This window comes from Mastomys coucha, unplaced genomic scaffold (assembly GCF_008632895.1).
Source record: "Mastomys coucha isolate ucsf_1 unplaced genomic scaffold, UCSF_Mcou_1 pScaffold5, whole genome shotgun sequence".
Classification (NCBI taxonomy): domain Eukaryota; kingdom Metazoa; phylum Chordata; class Mammalia; order Rodentia; family Muridae; genus Mastomys; species Mastomys coucha.
In genome coordinates, this window is record NW_022196911.1 from 48,598,732 (window position 1) to 48,622,800 (window position 24,069).

The window sequence follows — 24,069 nt, forward strand, 5'->3', positions numbered from 1 at the left end:
AAAAAAAAAAGAATATAGCCTTCTCCCTGGCTTCCTGGCCTCCAGGGACACGGAGGAAAGGCAGGGTCACAGCTTCAGGCCACCTTACCTCTGTGGGCCTAATCCCTTCTAACTTTCTTCTGAGGACTGAAGAACTTCCTCAGAGGTTCTTCTAGAGCAGTGGTTCTCAACTTATGTGTGTGTGTGTGGGGGGGGTGTCAACAGACCCTTTCACAGGGATTGCATATTTGATATCCTGCAGATCAGATATTTAATTTGTATTAGATTCATAACAGTAGTAGAATTACAGTTATGAAGTAGCAACAAAAAAGTGTTATGGGGGGGGTTGTCACCACACCATGAGGAACTGCATTAAAGGGTCACAGCATTAGGAAGGTTGAGAACCACTGCTGTAGAGCCTTCTCCCAGTCTCATTATGAGACTCATAAAGCCAAAGAACTTATCAGCATCCAAGCGTGGTGGGTTCCCACAGGTCCTGGAGGCCTCGAGATGGTGGCAGAGAGGCTGGCTGGCAGGCGAAACTGAGTTGATGGTGCAGGAAGGTAACCACAACCTTCTCAGGTGTGGCTTCTCAAGTGCCGTTCAGCCACTGTATTGCTCAGCACTGATACGTGTCAACACAGAGTGGTAACCTTGAAACAGAGTCATCTCAGACACAGGAATGGGCAGGCAAAAGCCAATGTGATAACAAGAGACATGAGCATGGTACACCTACCCTACTTCATACCATTAACTCTTCCAATCGCCAACCTCAATAACTCTCATTTTTCTACCCTTTCATCCTAATCTGTCCTGAGGGCTGCTGACATGGCATCCCCCACCCTGTGTCTGTCACCACATACTCCTGTAGAAGGAAAGTCTATAATCTTTCATTTATTATTACATATTCATTGTAATCCTCAACATTAAGTTTCCTAGTCCTCTTACCATAGCTGTCATGCTCCAAGCATCTTCTGGAGCTCATAAAGGAACAAGAAGGGTCCTGGCACCCTTTGCAGCACAGAACGTGTCAGCTAGAAGGGCCGCGTTGATGTCTACCTGTGCTTTCTTTAGCAGATCAGATATAGGAGCACAGCAGTCGGGCATGAGCCTCTCCAACTCTAAGGTGATGATGACCAAAGCAAATGTGGAACCCTTGAACTGCAGCAGCTGGTGGCCTGCCATCCAGTGCTGCAGCTGCCTGGTCAGGGACGCGACGTGGAGGGAAGGATTCCTCTGAGGCCACAGTTCCGCCACGCGGGGCCAGCTCCGGACCATCAGGGCGGGGGAACTGGAGACCACGGTTTTTAATGTTAGGACAGAGGCCCCTCTCCCCTAGTTTTCACATATCAACAACCAAAAGTGCAAACGGTTTCCGATTTCCATCAGGGAGCATCGGGTGTGGCCCAACCCCTTTCATTCCCAGATAGTCTGATTTGTGACATGGTACTCTGAGACTAAAGTGTATAGATGGCCATGTTTGGATTCGGAGAAGTGCGAATCTGCTATTAAAGGGAGTGGGGAAGTTACCTGTGACCGCTTGACCTGAGAAGAAACCAGGAACATTGTCAATAGCACCAGTTTTCCATAATGAAACTGCCCGTAGTGATTTAACCTTCATGCTTTATAACAGACCAAAACGCCATGACATTTCCTCATTTGCATAATTTTGCCTTACTAACAAGCACATCCTGAAAGACGGCCCCTCATCCCCCCAACTAAAACCAACATGAACCGATACCTGATATTTTTTTAAGTGCCAGATCAGTGCGGTCTAACGCCTCAGTAAGGATTGTGTGTAGGTGAATAAAGACAGCTAAGTGAATGTGTGTAAAGTGTAGTAAAGGCAGACAGATATTTATATACAATATTCATAGAATGGACAGTTAAATATTTTTGCAGTGTGTATCTAAGAGAGAAACTGACCATAATAGTGCTGTTCAAATGTCTTTGTCAAGTGATCTCTATGTCCTTTAGACGTGAGAGTCTGGTGGAATGGTGTGGGGTATAAAGATGACATTTTTTTTCCACTCTTCCGTATGTTGTGAGCCTTTGTGGATCACCTCGCCGTGGTGCATGTGCAAGGACATGTTGCACGCCTGTGCCTTGCCTGTTCTGTGTGGTAAACAGCTGTTCCAAAGGCACAGACGAGTCTCAGGGAGACTCTGTAAACTCATGCTCATTATAATCAGGAAACCCAGCAACAGTCCCACGTGGAGGTCCTAATGGAGTCTGTCCAGAATAGCCAGCCCCATCCTCAGCAGCTCATGTGGGGTGCAGCTAGAGCCACAACGCTTTATGAAGTCTTTTACACGTGGAATTGACTGTAAAAAAATAAATAAATAAAGGAGGCCAAAGCCTTACGTCATGTTACAGTAACTTTTGTTTTCTTAGCCGTGGGGACTGGGGCATCCACAAACAGTAGATTTGTCTTCCAGCGGCCTGCCACTGAAAAGACTTCTGGAAGAAAAGCTAAACCACATCTTGCCTGTTTGGCAAATTGCTAGGAAGTGGTAGTGCTGCAATGTACATCACATGGACCCCCCCTTTGCAAAAGGTCTCAAGACCCCACTGCCTGCCAGCTCAGATTCCAAAGTGCTTCAGAGGTTAGTCTGGGTCGTGTGTGTTCAGCTGCAAGAGCTCACCCCAAGTTTCCTCGGAGCTGTGGGGTTTGCTCACTTCTCCTCCCAATCCCAGCATGACTACTTGGAGAAAGAATAAAGATGTCTTCCAGCTTCCTGGACATTCATTTGACAAACTGCCCATGGCCTTCACAGCTCTGCAGCTTCATATCTTCCCTCAGCCTTATTTTCCCTTTGGTGTGTGTGTGTGTGTGTGTGTGTGTGTGTGTGTGTATGAGTGTATGTGTGTGTATGTGTGTGTATGTACATGTGTGTATGTATGTATATGTGTGTATTTATGTGTATGTGTGTATGTATGGGTATATGTGTGTGTATGTATGTGTGTGTAGTATGTGTGTGTATGTATGTGTATATACATGTGTGTATGTATGTATATGTATGTGTGTATTTATGTGTGTGTATATGTGTAAGTATGTGTATATGTATGTGTACGTGTGTGTGTGTGTATGTGTGTAAGTATGGGTATATGTATGTGTATGTGTGTGTGTATGTGTGTGTGTGTGTATATATGTGTGTATGTGTATGTGTGTGTGTATATATATGTGTGTATGTGTATGTGTGTGTGTATATATATGTGTGTATGTGTATGTGTGTGTGTGTGTGTGTGTGTGTGTATATGCATGTGGAGGTCAGAGGATATCCTCAGATGTCATTCTTCAGGCATCGACCACCTTTTGTTTTTTAAGACAGGGTCCTTCATCTCTTCCTGGCCTGGAACTAGTGAGGCCAGTGGCCAGCAATCCTTAGTGATTCCACCACACCCAGCTTTCTTTTAAAGCGTGGGTCCAGGAATCCACCTCGGGTCCTCACATCACAGCAAGCGTTTTACCAACCAATCCTTAGCCCCACCCACTTCCTTCAGCCTTTATTGAAGATGGTTCAGCTGTGAGGAAACTATGCTCTGTCAGGTATGGTGGTTGCCAACACTGGGAAGGGGGAGGCAGGAGGATCAGGAATTCAATGTCAACTTTGAATATCTAATGAATTTGAGTCTAGCCTGTCTATACAAGGTTCTGTCTCTGAAAATCAAAACCAAAACAAAACCAAAAGCAAACAACTCTGCTTTATTCTCAGAAACCTTTGCAAACTTCCAAATACCAAAGGCATAATGATTTAGTCCTACATTTTTAGAGAAACAAATGTTACTATAACCTCCAAAGGTACTTATTTTAAAGGTCATTCGCTTGAGGTTTTGTCTGGCAAAAAGAAATGTTAGAGGGCACAAAGTATATCTTTAAAAAAGATTTTTTTTAAAAAGTGTGTGTGTGTGTGTGTGTGTGTGTGTGTGTGTGTGTTTACATGGAGGTTTGTGCACATGAGTGCATGTTCCCCGGAAGCCAGAGGAGGGCGACGGCCCCTCCAACTGGAGTTAGATTTTTTTTGTGAGCGTCCATGTGGGCGCTAGGACAGAAACCCAGACCCTCTGCAAGAACAGAATGTGTTCTTAACCACTGAGCCATCTCTCCAGCCCACAAATTATATTATAATAAACATTTATATTGAAGGTCTGGAACTGGACGCGCAAGCCATATTTTTCTTTCCTTGGAGAAGTCCTTAGACAGTGCTTGGGAAGGCACTGGGGAGATGGTAGTAGGATTCCTACCCTCCAGTGGAAGGAGTCAGAGGACAGTGGAAAGATCTGGGAAGCTGACTGGGAAACCATCTCCTGACAGAAAGCCACCGTAAAACTACTCCGATGGCCATGCTAACTCGCAGCCCATCTGGAGCTTCTGCCCTTCTCAGGTCTCCTAATACCCTCAGAGAAGGGTCTCAGAGTCACTAAGTAGCAAGTTCATGAGCACAACCGAGTCAAGTTTCTGGGAAGAGACTTGAAGTCACTTGTCCCAGTGACTGTCACCATCCCACAGAGGCCTCCCTACCTTTACCGAAACTGTAGGAAGATAGCGAAAAGGAAGATAGCCAGGTTGAATGTGGCCAGCAAGGAGCACTTGGAGAGATGCTTCAGTGGTACATAGTGCACATTGCTCTCACAGAGGGCCAGAGTTTAGTTGCTGGCGCTCATAGGGGGTAGTTCAATTGCTTATAACTCTAAGCTTGTAGGGGATCCAACATCTCTGGCCTTTACAAGCACAAACTCACACTCAGACACACATTCATGTAGTTTAACACACACACACACACACACACACATACGCACGCACACATGCACGTACGCACACGTGTGCACGCGCACACACATATATCCCCGAAAACTGGAAGCTGTTCTTAGCATTAGGAACCTGGAGAGGATTTCCTACAAGGTGTGGCACATCTCACTTGTTGGGAAAAGAATCAAAGAGGGGAGCACCAAGAAGTTTGGAGGTGGTTTTGGTCCAGCAGTGGCAGGGGCCTCCTGATTAAGGTGACCAAAGGGACTTTAAGATTTTAAACCCAGATGTAATGAAGTGGCTCTTGGTGGCCTGTTCTAAGGTAGAAACACGGGTTGGCTAGGTGAGGGAAACCACACCCGGCAGTGCAGGGTCTGAGTACGGCGGAGGAGGTGATGGATCATTGCCAAGCCACAGGTGCAAGTCTCTGCACAGGAGGGCGAGCTGCGGGCACTATGGAAGCAACCAGTGGAGACCCAGCATAGGCCGCTGGCAGTTGGAGCCCCGCCTAGGCTTTCAGAACCCGTGCTGTTCGTCGAAAGGCCACCAGAGGTCCTCCAGGAGAGCAAAACCTACTGAAGACTCAGAGACGACTCACATCTCTCACCCTAGGCACCAGCATGATGGAGCCTAGATCCAGGCTGGCTTTTCACAGCCGTGTGTTGTGACCCCACAACTGGGGCACCTGCGAGGAAGGGAGGGCTTGTTGGGCTTACTAGCCCCGCTGCAGGGTAGCTGCGTCTGAGCCCTCGCCGTGATACTGGGCAGTCTGAACCCACTAGTGAGGGAGAGACTTCCCCTCTTCTTCATACCCAAGCTTCACACCTCTTCCCTAAACAGACCTGTGCCACACAGAGACACCCTCCCCCCCAGTTTTTGTGGGATGTCTGGAGTGCCTGGATATATATCCTTCATCTTACTTCGTTGTACTGATGTGGGGACATGAGACCAACTGGAGCATCATCAAGAAAGTGCTCCTCAGTCTTGAGATGGCTCCTGACCTACTGCCTGCACTTCTATTGGGCATTGACAATCAGGATCTAGGTTTCTGCTTATCCAAGGGTAATAATCCCAGCTGTGAATATAGTTCAGTTGATAGGATGCTTAGCCACAATGCACAACACCCTGGATTTGATTCCCAGCATTAAGTAAACCCAGTGTGGTAGTGTGTGCCTGTAATCCCAGCTTGAGATGTGGAGGCAGGAGGATCAGAAGTTTAAGGTCATCCTCAGCTACATAGTAGATTTGAGGATAGCCTGGGCTACACAAGACCCTATTTCAAAGAAAAAGTGATAATCTCTTCCCTCTAAGGGTAGTTCAGTCTTTAATACATTTATCCACTTAGATAGTAGCTGTTTTAGTCAATGTTCTATTGCTATGAAGGGACACCATGACCACAGCAACATTTAATTGAGGCTGGCTTAGTTTCTGAGTTTTACTCCATTATCATCATGATGGGAAACATGGAGATACACAGACAGATGCAGTGCTGGAGAAATACTGGGAATTCTACATCCAGATCAACAAGCAGCAGGAAGAGAGAGAACTGGGCCTGGCTTGAGCATTTGAAACCTCAAAGCCCACCCCCTAGTGATGCACTTCCTCCTAATAGTGCCACTCCCTGGTGACCAAGCATTCAAATCTATGAACCTATGGGAGGCATTCTTACTCTAACCAACACAACAGCCTTGGGATGTTGAAATAATAATAGAAAAGGGTATTTGTAAGGAGCTGGTAATGTTTTGAATGTTCTGAATCGCCTCTACTTCCCAAGTGCTGGGATCAGGGAAAACACCAGGAGATGGAGTGAGCTCTCTCCCAACTGAACTACATCCTCCTCACCTTGAGGTTGGCAATGCTTTGTTTTGCTTTGTTTTGTTCTTTTCTCCCTTTCTGGCCTTCATGAGCACTGGGCATTCATGCGGTGCTGAAATATGCATACAAGCAAACAAAAAATGCATAGCATCAATCACCTATGGTATGATTCCATTTGCATCAAATGTCCAGAATAGGCACAGAGACAGAAAATGACTGTCTAGAACTCTGAGTATTGGGAGAATATGGGTCAAAGTCTTTATTAGCTGGCCAATGCCTACCCTGAGTGTTTGGGATTTCAGTGTAGCCCTGAGCCTTTCTCAAGGTAAGCTTTTAAGCACAAAAACCATGTCCTGGGTTGACACACTCCAACTAACAAGAACAGTTAGCCAGAAGCAGAGCTACAGAGGTCAAAAGCAAGGTTAGTGCATTTAGAGACTTTCCCAGAACTATAGGGCTTTGTTTTCATTCTTGGCAGGGGATGCTGTGTCTATGTGCTGAATTTTACAGCCAGAATGGTCCTTCCATCATGGAGTCAGTTGTACTAAGGTCTGAGGGACTACTAAACCCGGGCCCCTGTTAATACTATAAGTACAGAATGTCTTTTTAGGTGAAGGAAATATTACGAGCTGATTGTGGTTACAGTCATGCAGTTCCACCCGCGTTAGCAAAACCCAATGAACTGTGCAGCTTAAATTGATGAACTGTATGGTGTGGGATATTAGTTACATCTTAATAAAGTTTGTATGTAAGACAGCAAGATGGCTCAGTGGGTAAGGCCAATCTGCCTTGCCTGGTGACCTGAATTTGATCTCCAGGCTCAATGTGATAGGAGAAGAGAACTGACTTTCCCGAATGGTCCTCTAACCTGCACGGGTACACTGCAGTGCTTCCCCCCAAAATAAATAAGTGAATGCAGTTCTAAAAGTCTGTATGTACACCACCAGTTGAACTATAGGGATATATAAGATAGGGAAAAGAGATATGGAGAGGTGGGCCTGGGAACTTTTAAGTAGGATGATGTTAGGGCTCACTGAGATGTTTTCTAAACAGACTCTGAAGGAGTGGAGAGGTGAGTCAGGCAAACATTGCAGGGAAGAGCTTGTTGGTGAGCCTGTGTTTGTCTCTGGGCTTCATTGTCTGTGTACAGGACTTTGAAAGAGTTATATAACTAGTGGCCTCATTCCTCATTTTCTTTATTTGTAAAATAAGAACAAGGATCACTTCCTATTTCAAAAGGCTAATGTGTGGATTAAATGACTTTTAAAAATTTTTTTGAGACATGGCCTTTTTACAGACCTTTGGCTGTCCTGGAACTCACTATGTAGACCAGGCTGGCCTCAAACTCACAGAAACATGCCTTCCTCTGCCTCCCCAGAGACAGGATTAAAGTCTTGTATCACCTTACCCAGATCCCAGATGATATATATTTTTTTAAAAGATTTATTTATTGTATGTATGTGAGTACACTGTTGCTGTCTTCAGACACACCAGAAGAGGGCATCAGATCCCATTACAGATGGTTGTGAGCCACCATCTGGTTGCTGGGAATTGAACTCAGGACCTCTGGGAGAGCAGTCAGTGCTCTTAACCACTGAGCCATCTCTCCAGCTCTGCCCCCAGGTGATATTTTAAAATGTATTTTCATTACATTTCCTCATTTATTTGGGAATATGTGCATGTGCCCTTGTGAGTGCTAGCATGGGCCATCATACGCATCTGGAAGTCTGAACTTTGGGGAGTCAGTTCTCTCCTTCTCTGTATGGTCCCAGGAATCACACTCAGATTGTCATACTTGGCACTAAGTGTCTTTGTGTGCTAACTCATCTTGTCCACCTCCATCAAGTGATTTTTAAAAGAAAGTAAGGGTTGGAGAGATGGCTTAGTGCTTAAGAGCACTGGCTGCTCTTCCAGAAGACTTTGGTTTCTAGCACCCACATGGCAACTGACAACTATCAGTTCCAGGGGACTTGATGCCTTCTTCTGACCTCCAAAGGCACACGCTGCACATACATACACACAGGAAAAACTCTCATACATATGAAAAAAAGGTCAAAAAACCTACTTTCATAATTAAAAGGGAAAAAAATCAGCACAATGTATCAAGGAAAATTCTGTTGGTTTTCTTGAGACAGGGTCACACTCTCTAGCCCTTGCTGTCCTGAATCTCCTTCTGGAATCCAGGATCATTCTTGAACTCACAGATGATTGATCCTCCTGCTTCTGTCTCCTGAATACTGGGATTGCGTGTATGAGCCGCCATGCCCAGCTAAAGCTCTTTATGGTTGTGTTCGTTAGCTCCTATCTACAAGCACATAAACCTTGCCTGCTAAGATGAAATCATATCTGAGATGTTGGATGAAATAAGGAGGCCAACGGAGGCTGACTCAGACAAACCCAGAGGGAGAACAGAGAGGCAGAGGCATGGCTGTGGCTTTTACTCTGAGATGTGGAAAATTGAAGGAGAGTTTAGGGCAAGAAAAAGACCCACTCCATGTTTTAACACCATCCCCATAGGTCCCGTGCTGAAAAATACAGTCCTTTCTCCACGTGTGTGGGAGACTGGATCCAGGGTCCTCCCAGGCCCAAATCTATGCCTGCTGGGTCTCTCTCCTTGTAGGCTGAGCTTTTTCAAAAACCTACGTTAATAAGGGTTCTTTAATGCTTTGACCTCTCTTCCAGCCCACCACTCACCAGAGGTAGTGGAAAGGAAAGGAGAATAGGACAAAGGGAGATGTGGACCATTTAGAAATAGTTCTTTGGGGGGGTGATTCCAATCTTCGTTGTGAGGATATCAGCAGTTCAGGTCACACGACTCAGCAGCAGTAGCTCAATCCACTTCCAAACACCATTCATGAATCAGCAATGGCAGTTCGAGGCAGAAGAAAATGGCGAGGCTCTGCCAATTGGCCTGAGTCTGCAAAAGCAGCAAGAAGCCGCCAGATATCACAAGAAGTTCTTCTCTCTATGAAGTCGTGACAGACAACGATCAGTGAAGAAGGCGAGGCGAACCCATGCCACAGTGTCTTCAGTGAAGACCAGCATCAGCAAAGCCCAACGGAGACCAGCAAAGAGTAGCAAGGCAAGCCAACACCAGAGCACTGCCAGCTGTCTGTTGGCTTACATTTATACCCTTTCCAAACATCATGCATTCTCTCAAGCATCACAAACATCATTCTCTCAAGCTCCAGCAAATATCACATGCCCTTTTACCAGGCTGCTTCCAGAAAAACACTACGTGTCTGTCCTCAGCAAAACATCCTCTCATGTGTCTGATTCAGCAAAACATCCTCTCGGAGGATTTTCCAGGAAAACATTGCATGACCCAACTGAGTCTCTAAAGAAACCAGAAATTTCCACTTCATCCCCTGCTCCACCTTTTCTCCTGCTTCTCTTCCTCCTTGTTTTTTTTTTAATTATTATTATTTTATATGCATACATGTTTTGTCTGCATGTGCATGCCTGGTGCCCAAGGAAGCTAGAAGAGAGTCTTAGTTCCCTTGGAACTGGAGTTACAGACAGTGTGGGTCACTTTGTGGGATTGAAGCTAGGAACTCTGGGAGAGCAGTCAGTGCTCTTATCCACTGAGCTGTCTCTCCAGCCCCTCATTATTTTGTTTGTTTGTTTGTTTGTTTGTTTTTCTGTTTTTGTTTGAGACGGGTCTTACTGTGCAGCTCTGACCTGGGACTCACTATACACACCAGACTTGAACTCACAGATATCTCTCTGTCTCTGCTTCTCCTGAGTGCTGGGTTTATCACACCTGACCTCCTTTGTCTCCTCCAGGTTGTCTCAGGCATAGCATGTAGCTGAGGATGACCTTGAATTTCTGATTCTCCTGCCTCTGCTAGCTTGTACCAGCTTTGTGTGGTGCTTAGAATGGAACCCAAGGATTCAGGCTTACTAGGCAAGGACTGACCAAGGCTCAGCTGTTGCCGCACAAGGATGCTGTTATGGAAACTGACTCTGAGGATAGTAAAGCATAGGAGCATGTACTACAGTGGTGGTGACAGTGGTAAGAATCAAACTTGGTGGTGACAGTGGTAAGAATCAAACTCTGGTTTGGTTTTTTTTTTTGTTTTTGTTTGTTTGTTTGTTTTCAAGACAGGGTTTCTCTGTGTAGCCTTGGCTGTCCTGGAACTCACTCTGTAGACCAGGCTGGCCTTTTTTTTTTTTTAAAGATTTATTTATTTATTATATGTAGGTACACTGTAGCTGTCTTCAGACACCCCAGAAGAGAGCATCAGATCTCATTACAGATGGTTGTGAGCCACCATGTGGTTGCTGGGATTTGAACTCAGGACCTTTGGAAGAGCAGTCAGTGCTGGTCTTGAACTCAGAAATCCGCCTGCTGGTATTAAAGGCGTGCTTCACCACCGCCCCAAACTCTGGTTTTACTCTAAGGCAGATCCTTAAATGGGCTGTGTTGAAGGACTGGGACTGGGGTGGAAGAGAGAGACTGGGGTTTGAGTAGAGCAATTGTCAGAATTCTGCTTATATATGTTGAGATGCGGAAGCCTAGATGGGGCCTTTCTGTGTATATGTGACAAGGATAGTGTGGAGGAAGGGATGTAAAGAGGACTGGGGAACGGGATTTAAACTTTGACATAATAAACTTAAAATATCTGTTACATATCCAAGTGGACTGATATTCAGGGGAGAGGATGGGTGGAAGGAGGGTGGATCATTAGTTCTTCTGAGCCAGGTTGTGTGATAGGCTGTGGTGAGGCAGGTGAGACTCTGAGGGCTTACTCCAGAGGAGCTCTCTTTCTGCTGGTGGTACACGAAGCAAATTAACAAGCTTCTGAACATTCCGAAAGGTCTTCTGCTCCCCATGTGGGACACGATGTACAATGGCCATTTTTATTTTATTTTTACTTTTGTATAGTATTAATAATTTGATTTTTATACAACTAAAAACCTTTACATTAGTAGAAGGTATTTGAATGTAAAGCAATACACACAAAATGGTTTAGTTCCATTCTTTCAGCAAACATTTAAATACTATTTCAGAGATGTAACATAAGAGGAAAAAACATCTAAAGTGTCTAGCCTCAAGAGACTTGTGGTGGCCTATATATCTCTGTGTAGTATAATAGTATGATGTAATATAGCATGCATTCAAATGCAGGATTATACAAGGTAAAATAGGCATAGCTAGGAACTTGGATTTTATAGGCATAAATTATTTGCAACCTACTTTTAAGAAGGGTTCAACCTCTCTTCTAGCCCACCACCCAGCAGAAGTAGTGGAAGAGAAAAATTGTTAGGATAGGGGGAAGAGCACCTGTTTAGCAATAGTTTTTTGGGGGCGAGCTTGATCTTCTTGGGCAGCAGTTCAGTCCCATACACCAAATACAACTCATCAGCTTCAGACTGGTCCTGTAGGCAGGCAGACACCAGGCATGAACCAGCAACTGTAGTTCGATCCTGAAGAAGCTACCAGGCTCGCCAACCAACCTGAAGAGAGGCCTTAGAAGCAGCAAGCTGCCACAGGAACCTCATGAACAGTTCTTTGTCAAGTTTCTCTCAGTGTCAGTTATCACAAGTTGAGCTCACCACGCAATGTAAGGTGAACCAATACATGTGTGCTGTTAGAGAATAGCGAGGTGGAGCAAACCAAATCAATGCTCAATGCTTGTTTCCCACTGTCTGTATGATCATTCATATTTATACTCCTTCATCACAGGTCCTTTCATGTGTTTGCTATATCCAAACATCCTTTCACCTGTGTCTGCTTCAGGAAAACAGTCTTTCGCATGCTTGCTTTAGCAAGACATCCTTTCATCTGTGTGCCCCAGCAAAACGTTGTTTAGCATAATTTCCAAGGATACTAGAAGTTTCCACTTTAAGATTCATTTAGAGTAGAGACATCTTTTTAAAAAAACTTTAGTGGCCATCAAGATTAGAGGTACTTGCCTCTAAGCCAGACTACGGTAGCTCCATTGGTGAGATCCCACAGGGAAAGAAGAGACCAACTCCTGAAAGGTGTTCTCCGACCTCCACACATATGAGCTGTGGCATATGAGTATTAGAGCATACACTTAAGTATAGAACTTTAATGAAAGGATAGGGGATTATCATTTATTAGCAACAGCTGTGCAATGGTGGTCTACATAACCATAAGAAATGGGTATTTTACCTTTTCCTACTCAGCATCTTTGAAAAATAATGCAGACCATTTTTACTAATATTTAAGACCAATTGTGTGTTATATTGAAGAGGAACTTTTTAAAAATTAAGTATATGTGTGTACCTGTGCGTGGGTATATGCCTGTGAGTACAGTTCCCACAGAGACTAGAAGAGGGCATAGGATTTCCCTAGAGCTGGAGTGATGACTGCCTGACCTGTGTGTTGGTACCCTAACTCCAGCCTTCTGCCAGAGCAGTATGCACTCTTAACTGCTGAGCCATTTCTTCAAGACAAACATTTTGAATGTTAGCACAAAACACACTTTATAATTATTTACAACTTAAACTCTCCTATGATTGCCGGGTGTGAGGAAGACGCCTTTAATGATTGCATTGGTGAGTCAAACGATCTCTGTGAGTTCAAGGTCAGCCTGGTCTTCTATCTAGTAAGACCCCCACCCCCAAGACAAACCAAAACCAAAACCAAAACAAACTCTCCCATAACTAAGAAATTCAAACCAGTTCTGTGCAGCAAATGGCTATCAGATGGAGCTTCTCCTTTGAACTAGTTTCGGGGCTGGACACTGTTAGGTCCCAAGAAATGGCTGAGGTGCCTTTTTCACATATTAAAGCAGACTGACATGGTCTCCCAGAATCCCTCAGTCCCTACTGTTACAGGTTTTGGTGTTTGTTTGTTTGTTTGTTCATTTTCGAGACAGGGTTTCTCTGTGTAGCCCTGGCTGTCCTGGAACTCACTCTGTTGACCAGGCTGGCCTCAAACTCAGAAATCCACCTGCCTCTGCCTCCCAAGTGCTGGCATTAAAGGCATGTGTCACCACTGCCCCGCCCTGTTACAGAGTTTGGCTGAACCCAAACCCTGAACCCTCCAGCTCAGGTGCTGGGCTGCCCTTCTGGGGCTCTTCCCTAAATAATCCAGCCATTTTTACTATGTTAGCCCCTTTTCCTTTTTTTTTTTAAACCCTTTACCTCTCTGGCCTATTGATCTCCTTGCTCTCTTCTCTCCCATCAACACTCTCCTCATATGATTGGCTCGGGGTCCTGTTCACTCTGGACTCTCTCAGATGCCTCTATCTCTGCCTCTAGCTATGCTCTCCCTTTTATGTACAATAAACCTTCCTCTTCACCATACCTAGGAGCACTCTTCTCTCTCTCCCTCCCTCTCTCTCTTTCTCTCTCTCTCCTCTTTCTTCTTTCTCATTTTCTTCTTTTTTTTTATTCAGATACCTCAGGCCAGAAATAAACCTATGTCCTTCAAAGAGTTCAGTTCTAAACAAGAACATAATCATTGCCCAGTGGGCCTGAGGCCTAAAGTACAATCCTTGCACAACCCCCCAAACAAAGGCCCTCTCCTGTCTAATGGAGCACTCGATGTAATGGTTGAGGAACGCACAAATGCACACACACAAATAGACCAAGTTCATGTATCACAACTTTTTATTCAAAGTCTCAAACTGTTGGTACAGGCAGATAGTAGAGATAAACAGAACCCAAACTCTGGTATTCTTCATAAAATAAGGATTCATCAGAATCTGGTGCGCTATTGTCCACTGTTGTTTTTAATATTTGGGACGTTGCCAGCGACAGAAGCTCCTGGCAATCTGAGCGGGTCAGATGTCCTGGTGGCCTCAACATGAACCAGCTTTACAGAGCAGAGGAATGGCAGCAGCCTGCAGGCGTTGCCCAACTCTGGCGTCCATGGAGATGGACGCGGAAAGCCCTTGCGCATGCGTACTCCAAGAGCTGCGAACACCCGAGATTGGGCGGGGCGAGCTCAGAGTGCGCCTGCGCAGTGCGCTCTGTCGCTGTGTGAGCCGCAGTCTCTGGAGCGCTAAGGTGTTTCAGTCGCCTTTGGCCAGCCTCGCCCCAAACCCGGTGTTGTTGGGCTGCATCCGGAGCGGGGACCTTGGCGGAGCACCGGACGCGGCCACCATGCCGGTGAGGATGGCTAATCAACCACGGGGGCTTCGGCTCATCGTGGCGGCCCTGCTCGGGGGCGCGGCCGTTGCCATAGAAGCGCGCGGCGGGCGGGCGGGGCCGGACTGCCGGGCCGCGGGGCCTTGGAGGAGAAGGGCGGTGGTTCGGTGAGGCGGCGGACTTGGGGTCCGGGCGCATCAGGGGCCGCCCAGGACCCGCCCTGTCGCCCCGGAACACGCTGCATCTCGCCAGGCCTGTGCGCTGCCAGACAGAAGGAAGAGCACCGTGCGGGCAGCGGGGGCTTGGTGGCTGCGCGTGGCCACCATGGTCTTGAGGATGCTCGCGACCCCAGAGTCCACGCTCTGGCCCCCTACTTCCCTGGATATAAGCTGTCATTCCGAGCTGGCACCTTAGCTTATGGTGCAGAATGTAACCCGTAGGTGTCTTTGTGCGAGTACGCGGTGGCGATTTGGTCACCTCCTAGGATTTCACAGATTGTTATCGTGCCATAATATGGGGGTGGTTGGAAGTCCCATTGGAGATGGCTTGAGCCATGGTAGATTATTTATTGGTTATGGGGCCTCCGACGGTTATTTACATTGTCTGGGCCTTTAGTTCCTACACAATTAAACTTCCCTTCTTGTGGCTTTTATCGAGGCGAAATAAATGAATGCGCAGGACACTTGAAGGACGGGGCTTGACATTTAGCACAAAATGCTTGTTTGTATTTATTGCTTTCAGGGCATTTATGCAGTAAATATTGGGCACTAGCCATATATATATGTTAACTATGCAGGTGGTAAGGTTGTGCCAGGTATTTTTAATTTAATTTTTATTTCATGTGTATGAGTGTCTGCATGCATGTATGTGCACCACGTGCCAGGGGAAGGAAGAAGAGGGCATGGGACTATTTGGAACTGGAGTTAAAAGCAGTGGTAAGCTGTTATGTGGGTGCTGGAAACCCAGCCCAGATCCTCTACAAGAGTAGTAAGTGCTCTTAACCACTGACCCATCTCTCCAGCCTCATGTACCGAAAACTCTAAAGTTTTGACTTCAGAGAAGAGAAGCTTGCCTTTTGAGCAGAGGCAAAACCATATACATTAACAGAGAAAAGACAGCCTTAGTATATGAAGTGGGTAATCGGCTTAGAAATAGCTAAGAAGTGGTAGAAATAGGATCTAGTGAATTGGAAAATGATTCCATAAAGCAATGCTGATCTTCAGATAACAGATCTGCTTTTATTTTCAAAAGACTTACATTACTATATTTGTGAAATTTCTCAATTTTAGCAGCTGATTAAATTACTTAAAAATACTTTGAGCCAGCTGGCCAACATTTTGAAAGGTTGAGGGAGGAGGATTTTGAGCTTAAGTCTGGCCAGGCAGTGGTGGCACCTTTAAACCCAGCACTCTGAAGGCAGAGGCTGATGTTCTCTGTGAGTTCAATGGCAGCCTGGTCTATGGAGTAATTTGAGGCAAATAAAAGAATTTTATGTGCTGAATTCAGACCCTTGACTCCTTGTTTGGATCTCAGATGAAGATAGAATGAGAGACATCAGTCAAGGAGTAAAATTGTACCCTAAAGCCTGATGTGCTCTTTCTCAGAGTCTATTAAATAAAAAAAAAAAAATCATTTGACCTAGTCAGAGAAGTGTTCTCCTGGGAAGTGGCTGCTGATCTGAAAACGGAAGATAAATAGATCTAAGTGAAAAAGGGCAGGAGGAGTGTTGTAGGCAGAAGGGCTCCAGGAAAGCCCATAGTGAAGAAAAGAAAAGATCAGGAAACTCTGCCGAGAGGAGGTAGAGTATTTGGTGAGGCCTAGAGGCTTTTCAGTACCACCTAAACATTTTTTGGCTTGTCATCCAGGGAAATTTTTACATTGGAGAATAATGTGATTTGATTTGTGTTTACGCCATCATGTAAGAGGACAGACTGAAGGGCAGATTTAGAGCATAAGTAGTTAGGAGACTAATGCAGGGTCCGGGTGATGTTACCTAGTCGAGGAGTGATGGCCAAACTGGAGAGAAGCATATTGATAGTAATAGGGTCGGACTTAGGTTCTTTGTCATGTAAAATTTTGAAAATCAAAACTTTATGCAAATGTTCATAAGACATTTTTCTCTGTATGCCATTTAGCCTTCTTTTTCCTCAACATGTCTTATGTAGAGAGGTAAGCCATGTGTGGAGGTATCACATGGAAAAATCTTACAAATGCATTCTAGGAAATTCCAGGACAGGTGTCATGGGAGAGCAAAGAACCTCAAACCTTGTTGGTTTGTTTTGAGACAGGGTCTCACTATCTTATATAGTCTGGTCACAAACTTACAGAGATCCACCTGCCTCTGCCTCCTAAGTTCTGGGATCAAAGGTGTGTACCTTAGTGCTGGGCTTGACCTCACACATTCTTTTTTTTTTAAAAAAAAAAAAACATTACTAGATTGTCTTCTTTCTTTCTTTCTTTCTTTCTTTCTTTCTTTCTTTCTTTTTTTTTTTTAAAGATGTATTTATTATTCTATAATGAGTACACTGTCGCTGTCTTCAGACGCACCAGAAGAGGGCATCAGATCTCACTACAGATGGTCGTGAGCCACCATGTGGTTGCTGGGATTTGAACTCATGACCTTTGGAAGAGCAGATGATGCTCTTACCTGCTGAGCCAGGTCACCAGCCCGACCTCATATATTCTTAATAAAGCTTGTCAACCACATTTGTCACGTGTGTTTTTTTGCAGGCAGAAACTTCAGATGTTATGGACTGTTGAGTTAATGAGTCATGTATACTAATTCATTTTTTACATTTAAAACATTTGCTTCAGATATAATTTAGAGTTTACTCTCCCCTCTTTTGTATTGCAAGAGAAACACTCTCCATTTGCATCCTGATGAACCCTTTCTGTATATGTAGAGATCTTTAACTGCACTTAACAGAGGCTTGTGAAGTCTCAGCACATTCAGGGTGCTGAGGTGGAAAAGTAGGCTTTCCTACTGGATTTAGGGCAAAATGAATGTTTTTTTTCATTCTTTGTAAACACTGTCTCCACCAGATCAATAAGTCGGAGAAGCCTGAAAGCTGCGATAATGTGAAGGTGGTTGTTCGGTGCCGGCCTCTCAATGAAAGAGAGAAATCAATGTGCTACAGACAGGCCGTCAGCGTGGATGAAATGAGGGGAACTATTACCGTCCATAAGACCGATTCCTCCAACGAACCTCCAAAGACGTTTACTTTCGATACTGTTTTTGGACCAGAAAGTAAACAACTTGATGTGTATAACTTAACTGCAAGACCAATTATTGATTCTGTTCTGGAAGGCTACAATGGTGAGTGACTATGCAGCTTGTTTTAAAATACACACACACACACACACACACAATTTTATACACACATATACACACACACAATTTTATTTTTGTATAAGCAATGCCCAGTAAAATAGGTAGGTAGTTTATGTATCTGTCACAACTACAGCTTGATGAGTTATGGTAACCTAGATGGTTGTGAGGCCTCACCCAAGTCCTGTTCTAGAATGCCAGTGTCATCTCCAGCACTCCTTTCCACCCCTTTTGCAGTCCCCACCTGCATCCATTGGCCTGCCATCAGGTCACAGTAGTTTTGTCCTTTTGAAAATTCATTTAAATGACATAAAATGCCATCTTGATTTGTTTAAAGATTTATCTTTATTTTATGTGTAGAAGTATATTGCCTTCATGTAGGTCTGTGCTTGCTCCACTTGATTACAGTGGAAGTCAGAGAGTGTAGGCAATCCTGGAACTGGAGTTCCAGGGTTTTGAGCCACCATGTAAGTGCTGGTGCTGAGAATCCAAGCTGGGGCCTCAGGAAAGCAGCCAGTGCTCTTGACTACTGAGCCACCTCTCCAGCCCTTAACATGCTACCTTTTAAAAAGTGGTTTTCTTTCTCTTTGTGTAATGTTTTGAATTTTACCTGTCTTTGTATATCATCAGTAACTTTGTGACTTAAGAAAAATAAAAGAGCCTGGCAGCGGTGGCCCATGCCTTTAATCCCAGCACTTGGGAGGAGACAGAGGCAGGCAAATTTCTGAGTTTGAGGCCAGCCTGGTCTGCAGAGTGAGTTCCAGGACAGCCAGGGCTACACAGAGAAACCCTGTCTTGAAAAATAAAAAAAAAAAAAAAAGAAAGAAAAAAATTTTATTTATTCTTATTTATGTGTATGAGTGAGTGTTTGCCTGTTAGTATGTGCATGCCTGGTGCCCTCAGAGGCCACAAGAAGGCTTTGGATTTGTGAGCCACCATGTGGGTTCATTCTAGGAACTGTATCTAGGTTCTGTGCAAGAACTTAAAGGCTTTTAATTGCCGAGCCATCTCTCCAGCCCCTGTCTTATTTTATTTTATTTTGGATGGTTGGTTTGTTTTTGTTTTTTTAAGATAGTTTCTCTCTGTAGCTCTGGCTGTCTTTTATAGATGAGGCTGACCTCAAGAGGTCTTCCTGTCTTCCTCCCTAGTGCTGGGACAAAAGGCTTGTGCCACCACACCTAGTTTATTGTTTGTGTGTGTGTGTGTGTGTGTGTGTGTGTGTGTGTGTGTGTGTGTGTGTGTATGTGTGTGTGTGTGTGTGTGTTTTAACTGCTGAATTATGTTGCCTTATTGAGACATGGTCTCATATATTCCAAGTTGAATAACCTTAAATTCATTAGTAGTTGAGGCTAGCCTTGAACTCTTGACTTAGTCCTGCTTCTCTAGCCTCCACCTCTGAATTGCATTCCATTGTTATGTGTGTAACACACTGCCTACTTACCAGTTGATTGAAGTCTAGATTTTTTGTTAGATAAATAATGCTGCTGTATGCCTTTGTAAAGGTGTAAAGTTTGTCTTAGATGGGTACCTAGAAACTGGATTGTCAAATGGTGTGTGTGTGTGCCTCCAGTTGCTCCAGCATTGTGCTTTTGATTTCAGCACTTGGAAACAGAGGCAGACAGATCTCTGAGTATGAGGCCAGCCTGGTCTGCAAAGCGAGTTCTAGGACAGCCAGGGCTACACAGAAGAACCTTGTCTAGGGGGTAGGGGGAGGGAAAATCCACAAAACAACAAGAAGTTCCTTCTTTTAATATTGAAATGTCTTTTGTGGGGTGGGGGTTGTCAAAATCAATTGACCTAAATGTGTGCACTTGCTTACTTTTGGACTGCTTGTTCTGGGCCATGTCCAGTCCATCTTGACAGCTGTAGCTTTGTAGTGTTGTTAAAGTTAGGTAGCTATGAGATAACAACCTTTCTCCGACTTGGCTGGCTTTTTTGTCTGTCTGTTTCCATGGTTGATTTTGCCCTTTGTGTTTTCATCTAGATTTTATAACCACCTTAGCAGTTTCCATAAAATACCTTTTGGGATATTGATCACAATTGTGTTTAAGTCCTCGATTGACAGTGTTGAGTCTTCCATTTCATTAGCATGACTATGTCTTGCTCACTTAAACCCTTTTGCTTCTTTATTAGTTTTTACATTATTCTTATGAACTGAAGAAATTCCTTATGTGAGGACATGTGTGCATTCACGTAGCAATCAGAACACAACTTGGGGGAGTCATTCTTGCCTTCCACTGTGGAGATTACTGGAATCAAACTCATGTGCCAGGTTTGGCAGGAAGTGTCTCATCCACTCAGCCATTTCTCTTGCCAACTTTTCGGCATTTTGTTGTGAATAGAATTTTTTGCATAACTTTATATTGGAATTAAGTATTGTTACTAATATACAGAAATACATTTGATTTTTAAGTAATTTTTATTAAGTTAAAATGTTAAGTGGCATAAATCCTCTCATCATTTACAGTATAGGATTAATATGTTTCAGTGGATCCTGGGGTGCAAACTGCTACCACCCTTGTGGTTAGACTGTTTCCAACAACCCAAGAGGGAATCTGAATCTAGGTGACAGGCACTCAGCCTGCTCAGCAGCACTGCTCTGTTGGAGTTCCCTGCTCTGGCATTTCCCAAAAGTGACTCCCATTCTGCAGGGTCTTCTATGTGTCTTCTTGTGTTTTCTGTGCTCATTCTTACTGTAGAGTGCATCAGTCTTCATTCGCTCATGTCATCACCCGATCCTGTTCCCTTGTATAGATACTTTTTGTTTGTCATTCATCTGTTGAACGGTTGAACGTCTGGGCTGTTGTTACTTTCTAGCTAACTAGTAGGCGTAGTGTTGCTTAGCATATTCTTGTACAAGCTTTTAACCCTTCTGAACATGCACACCTAGGAGTGGAGTTGCTGCGTCATGGGGTTACTTTCTTTGACCTTTTGAAGACCTGCCAAAGGGTATTCACAGTGACATAATCATTTCACATTCCTCCCAGCAATGTGAGCATTCCAGTTTCTCTGTGCCCTTGCCAGCATCACTTATGGTCATTTTGGTAGCATCATCCTAAAGACACAAAGTGCTGTCTTATATTGACCTTGTATTCTGCAACCTTGCTAAACTTAAAAATTCTTGTCACATTTTAGTGTTTGCCCTGGGTTAGGGAGTGGAGATCAAAATGTAGACCTTTATGCTTTTTAAAAAATTCTCTAGGATTTTCTACATCCATAATTATATGTTTGCCAGTAAATATGGGTTTTACTTTTCTTTGCAGTTTTTTGCCTTTAATTTACTTTTGTTGCCTGAAACCCTGGCCTGAAAATTGAATAAATGTAGAGCATAATTGGAGAGAGCAAATGTTGTTGTCCCATTCCTGATCTGACTGGTGAATCTCATGTTAGTTGTAGGTTTCTCACACACGTTCTCAGCCAGGCTGAGGAAGCACCTCTCTTCTAGTTCAGTTTGCTCACAGGTATTTGTTTTGCTTATCTGTCTGTCTTTTCTTTCTTACAGGAATGTAATATTACATATTTTCAAATGTAGTTTTTGTTCTTTTGAACTAGGTTTTTATTAGTGAAGCCAGCTTTGTCACTTAGTCATGAATTACTGTTCTTTTCAAATATTGTTACGTTTGATTTGCCACACTTGTAATTAATATTTTTGTGTTCATGAGGGATATAAAACAGTTTTCTGGAAATGTCTCTTTCTAGTTTGAGTGTTGGAATAATGCTGTTTGTTTTCTTTCCTTCTCTTTTGGTTTTTTGAGACGGGTTTCTCTATGTCATTTCTCTTTTGCTCTGTCTCTGTGTTATTTTCTGTCTGTTTGTTTGTTTGTTTGAAACAGGGGTTCTACCTCCATTTCCTGGCTGTCCTGGAACTTGCTTTCTACAGAGAGCTGGCTACCAGGCTGGCCTCAAACTCACAGACATCCACCTGCCTTGCCTCTGCATGCTGGAATTAAAGGCAACGGTTGTCATTTTAATCAAGAAGTATTTCTCTGTTCTCGACGCTCTAATAACCTTTCTCATCCCTTTATGGTGATCTGAGTCTTCCTTTCCCTGGCTGTGGAACTGAGGTGAATGAGGACCAGCCTCAGTCCTCAGGTGAGACTGAAGATCTTGCAGAAGCCTCCTACTTGTAAATCCACCAAGGCCTCTGCCAGTTCCTGGCTTTCAGCAGAAGGGAGTTTCCTCGGGGCGTCAGTTAAGGGCAGGAGCATGGATGCCTGAATTTTGTTTTTTGGTTTTTTTTGTTTTTTGTTTTTTTGAGACAGGGTTTCTCTGTGTAGCCCTGTCCTGGAACTCACTCTGTAGACCAGGCTGGCCTCGAACTCAGAAATCTGCCTGCCTCTGCCTCCCAAGTACTGGGATTAAAGGCGTGTGCCACCACTGCCCAGCCTGAATTTTGTTTTTTGTTTTTTTCTCTATATAGCCCTGGCTATCCTAGAACTCCCTGTGTAGATCAGGCTGGCCTTGAAAATCACAGAGATCCACCTGCCTCTGCCTCCTGTCTGCTAGTGCTATGGGTGTATGCCACCACACCTGAATTAGGTTGTTTTTTAATTAATTGTTTTGAAAACTGTTGCTTTCATTTTTTTTTCTACTTTCAATTCCAGCCAGGATGGCTAGTATGGTGTTTGATACTTCATCTTGGTTGGAATCAGAAGTGTTCCTGCTTTAATTTTGAGTTAACAGAATTATGAATTTTTGAAAATAAATACTGTGAAGAACAGTGTTTGACTATCAGGAGTTTTTACCTATTTTCCATTGTCTTGTACTGACTCTGGAAATTGTGATAACTGTAGGACAATTTGGAAGAGATAATACGTAGAAATGATGTAATACAGTGCAATTCATTCTCCATTACTAAAATGTAATTTTGGTGTAATGTTTAGGATTCTCAAGGGTAGTTACTAATCTTTACCTGTTTTAAAATAGTGTTAGCTAGGTTCAGTGATACGGCTACTTGGAAGGCCAAGGGAGGAGGATCACTTAAGCCAGGAATTCAAGAGTGGCCTGGGAAATATAGCAAGACCCTATGTCAAGAAATAATAATAGAATGTACTTTTAGAGCAGTTTTAGGTTCATAGCAAAGTATAGAGAGCTCTGATGGAACCCAGTGTTGTGTATGCAGAGCATCTTCAGTGAGGATGTCCCCATCAGAGCCAAATGCATTGAAGCTGATTGCTGGGATGGCCATAACATCATCTCTTAGAACCTGTCATCCACATTCCGGTTCATTCTGCAGAGTCCTGGCCAACTGCTCCAGCTCTCTAACTCACTGTGTCCCCACAGCATCCTGGCACTCAAAGCCACAGTGATCTGGAGGCTGCAGCTCTGACAGGACGGTCAAGCTGTCTTCACTGTGAGCTGGTGTGATCAGGGTCCTGTGAGTCTCTCTGCTCTCTGTGGGTCCATCCTCAGTTTCCATCTCTTTCTCCCATCCTGGCTGTTCCAGTTCCTAGGAGTCTACCTCCGTTCTTCTCGCCACCTTCTGGTTCTTGCACCTTTTGAATCTTAGTGTAAGCTCACCTCTGACCTCTCTTCTTTCCTAACCTCTCTTCTTTCTTCTCAGCCACCCCCTGCCTGGTTTATGTCCATACTTCTGTCTAGATTTGTTTCTCCAGAGTTTGTATTCGCCCTATTTGTCACTTTGTCCTTGGTGCCTGGTCCCATGTCATGTTTAGGTATATGTGGGAATACTTGTTAAATGGGTAGGTACATTGTAAGAAGTGTTAGTCATAACCAGTTGTCTATAATAATTACTACTTTTCTAGTTAAGAGTATTTCACAACTGTTACTTCAGACAGTTTCTTTCTTTTTTGTTTGTTTGGTTTGGTTTGGTTTGGGGTTTTGTCTGAGACAGGGTTTCTCTGTGTAGTCCTGGCTGTCCTGGAACTCACTCTGTAGCCCAGGCTGGCCTCGAACTCAGAAGTCTACCTACCTCCGCCTCCCAAGTGCTGGGGTTAAAGGCGTGCACCACCACTGCCTGTTGACAGTTTCTTTTAAAATAGTGAATTGTTTTAGGATTAAAAAGAAGAAAATACCATTTTACTGATATTCTCAACCAGGTATGTGTTGATTATTTGATGTCAATAGCTTCATTTGATCCCTACTGTTGATGGTGGAACAAGTCATGTAT

At 44.1% G+C, this 24,069-nt stretch overlaps 2 protein-coding genes across 7 annotated transcripts in view; both read left to right on the forward strand.

Moving 5' to 3' along the window:
- Septin8 (septin 8) overlaps window positions 1-2,354 on the forward strand; it is a 29,020-nt gene extending 26,666 nt beyond the window's left edge. Inside the window, exon 10 of one of the 3 annotated variants that reach the window (XM_031351852.1) lies at window positions 1,054-2,354. In XM_031351852.1, coding sequence (XP_031207712.1) covers window positions 1,054-1,219 — 166 coding nt within the window. In that variant the 3' untranslated portion in view covers window positions 1,220-2,354. The remainder of the gene's footprint in view (window positions 1-1,053) is intronic. The other 2 variants (XM_031351850.1, XM_031351851.1) reach the window with 2 other exon arrangements.
- Window positions 2,355-14,453: 12,099 nt separating this feature from the next.
- The window catches only part of Kif3a (kinesin family member 3A), a 33,333-nt gene continuing 23,717 nt past the window's right edge, over window positions 14,454-24,069 (forward strand). For 2 of the 4 annotated variants that reach the window (XM_031351633.1, XM_031351634.1), the window contains exons 1-2: window positions 14,465-14,632; window positions 17,654-17,927. In XM_031351633.1, the coding sequence (XP_031207493.1) occupies window positions 14,627-14,632; window positions 17,654-17,927 (280 nt within the window). In that variant the 5' untranslated portion in view covers window positions 14,465-14,626. Of the gene's footprint in view, window positions 14,633-14,738; window positions 15,048-17,653; window positions 17,928-24,069 lie in introns of those variants that run through there. The other 2 variants (XM_031351636.1, XM_031351635.1) reach the window with 2 other exon arrangements.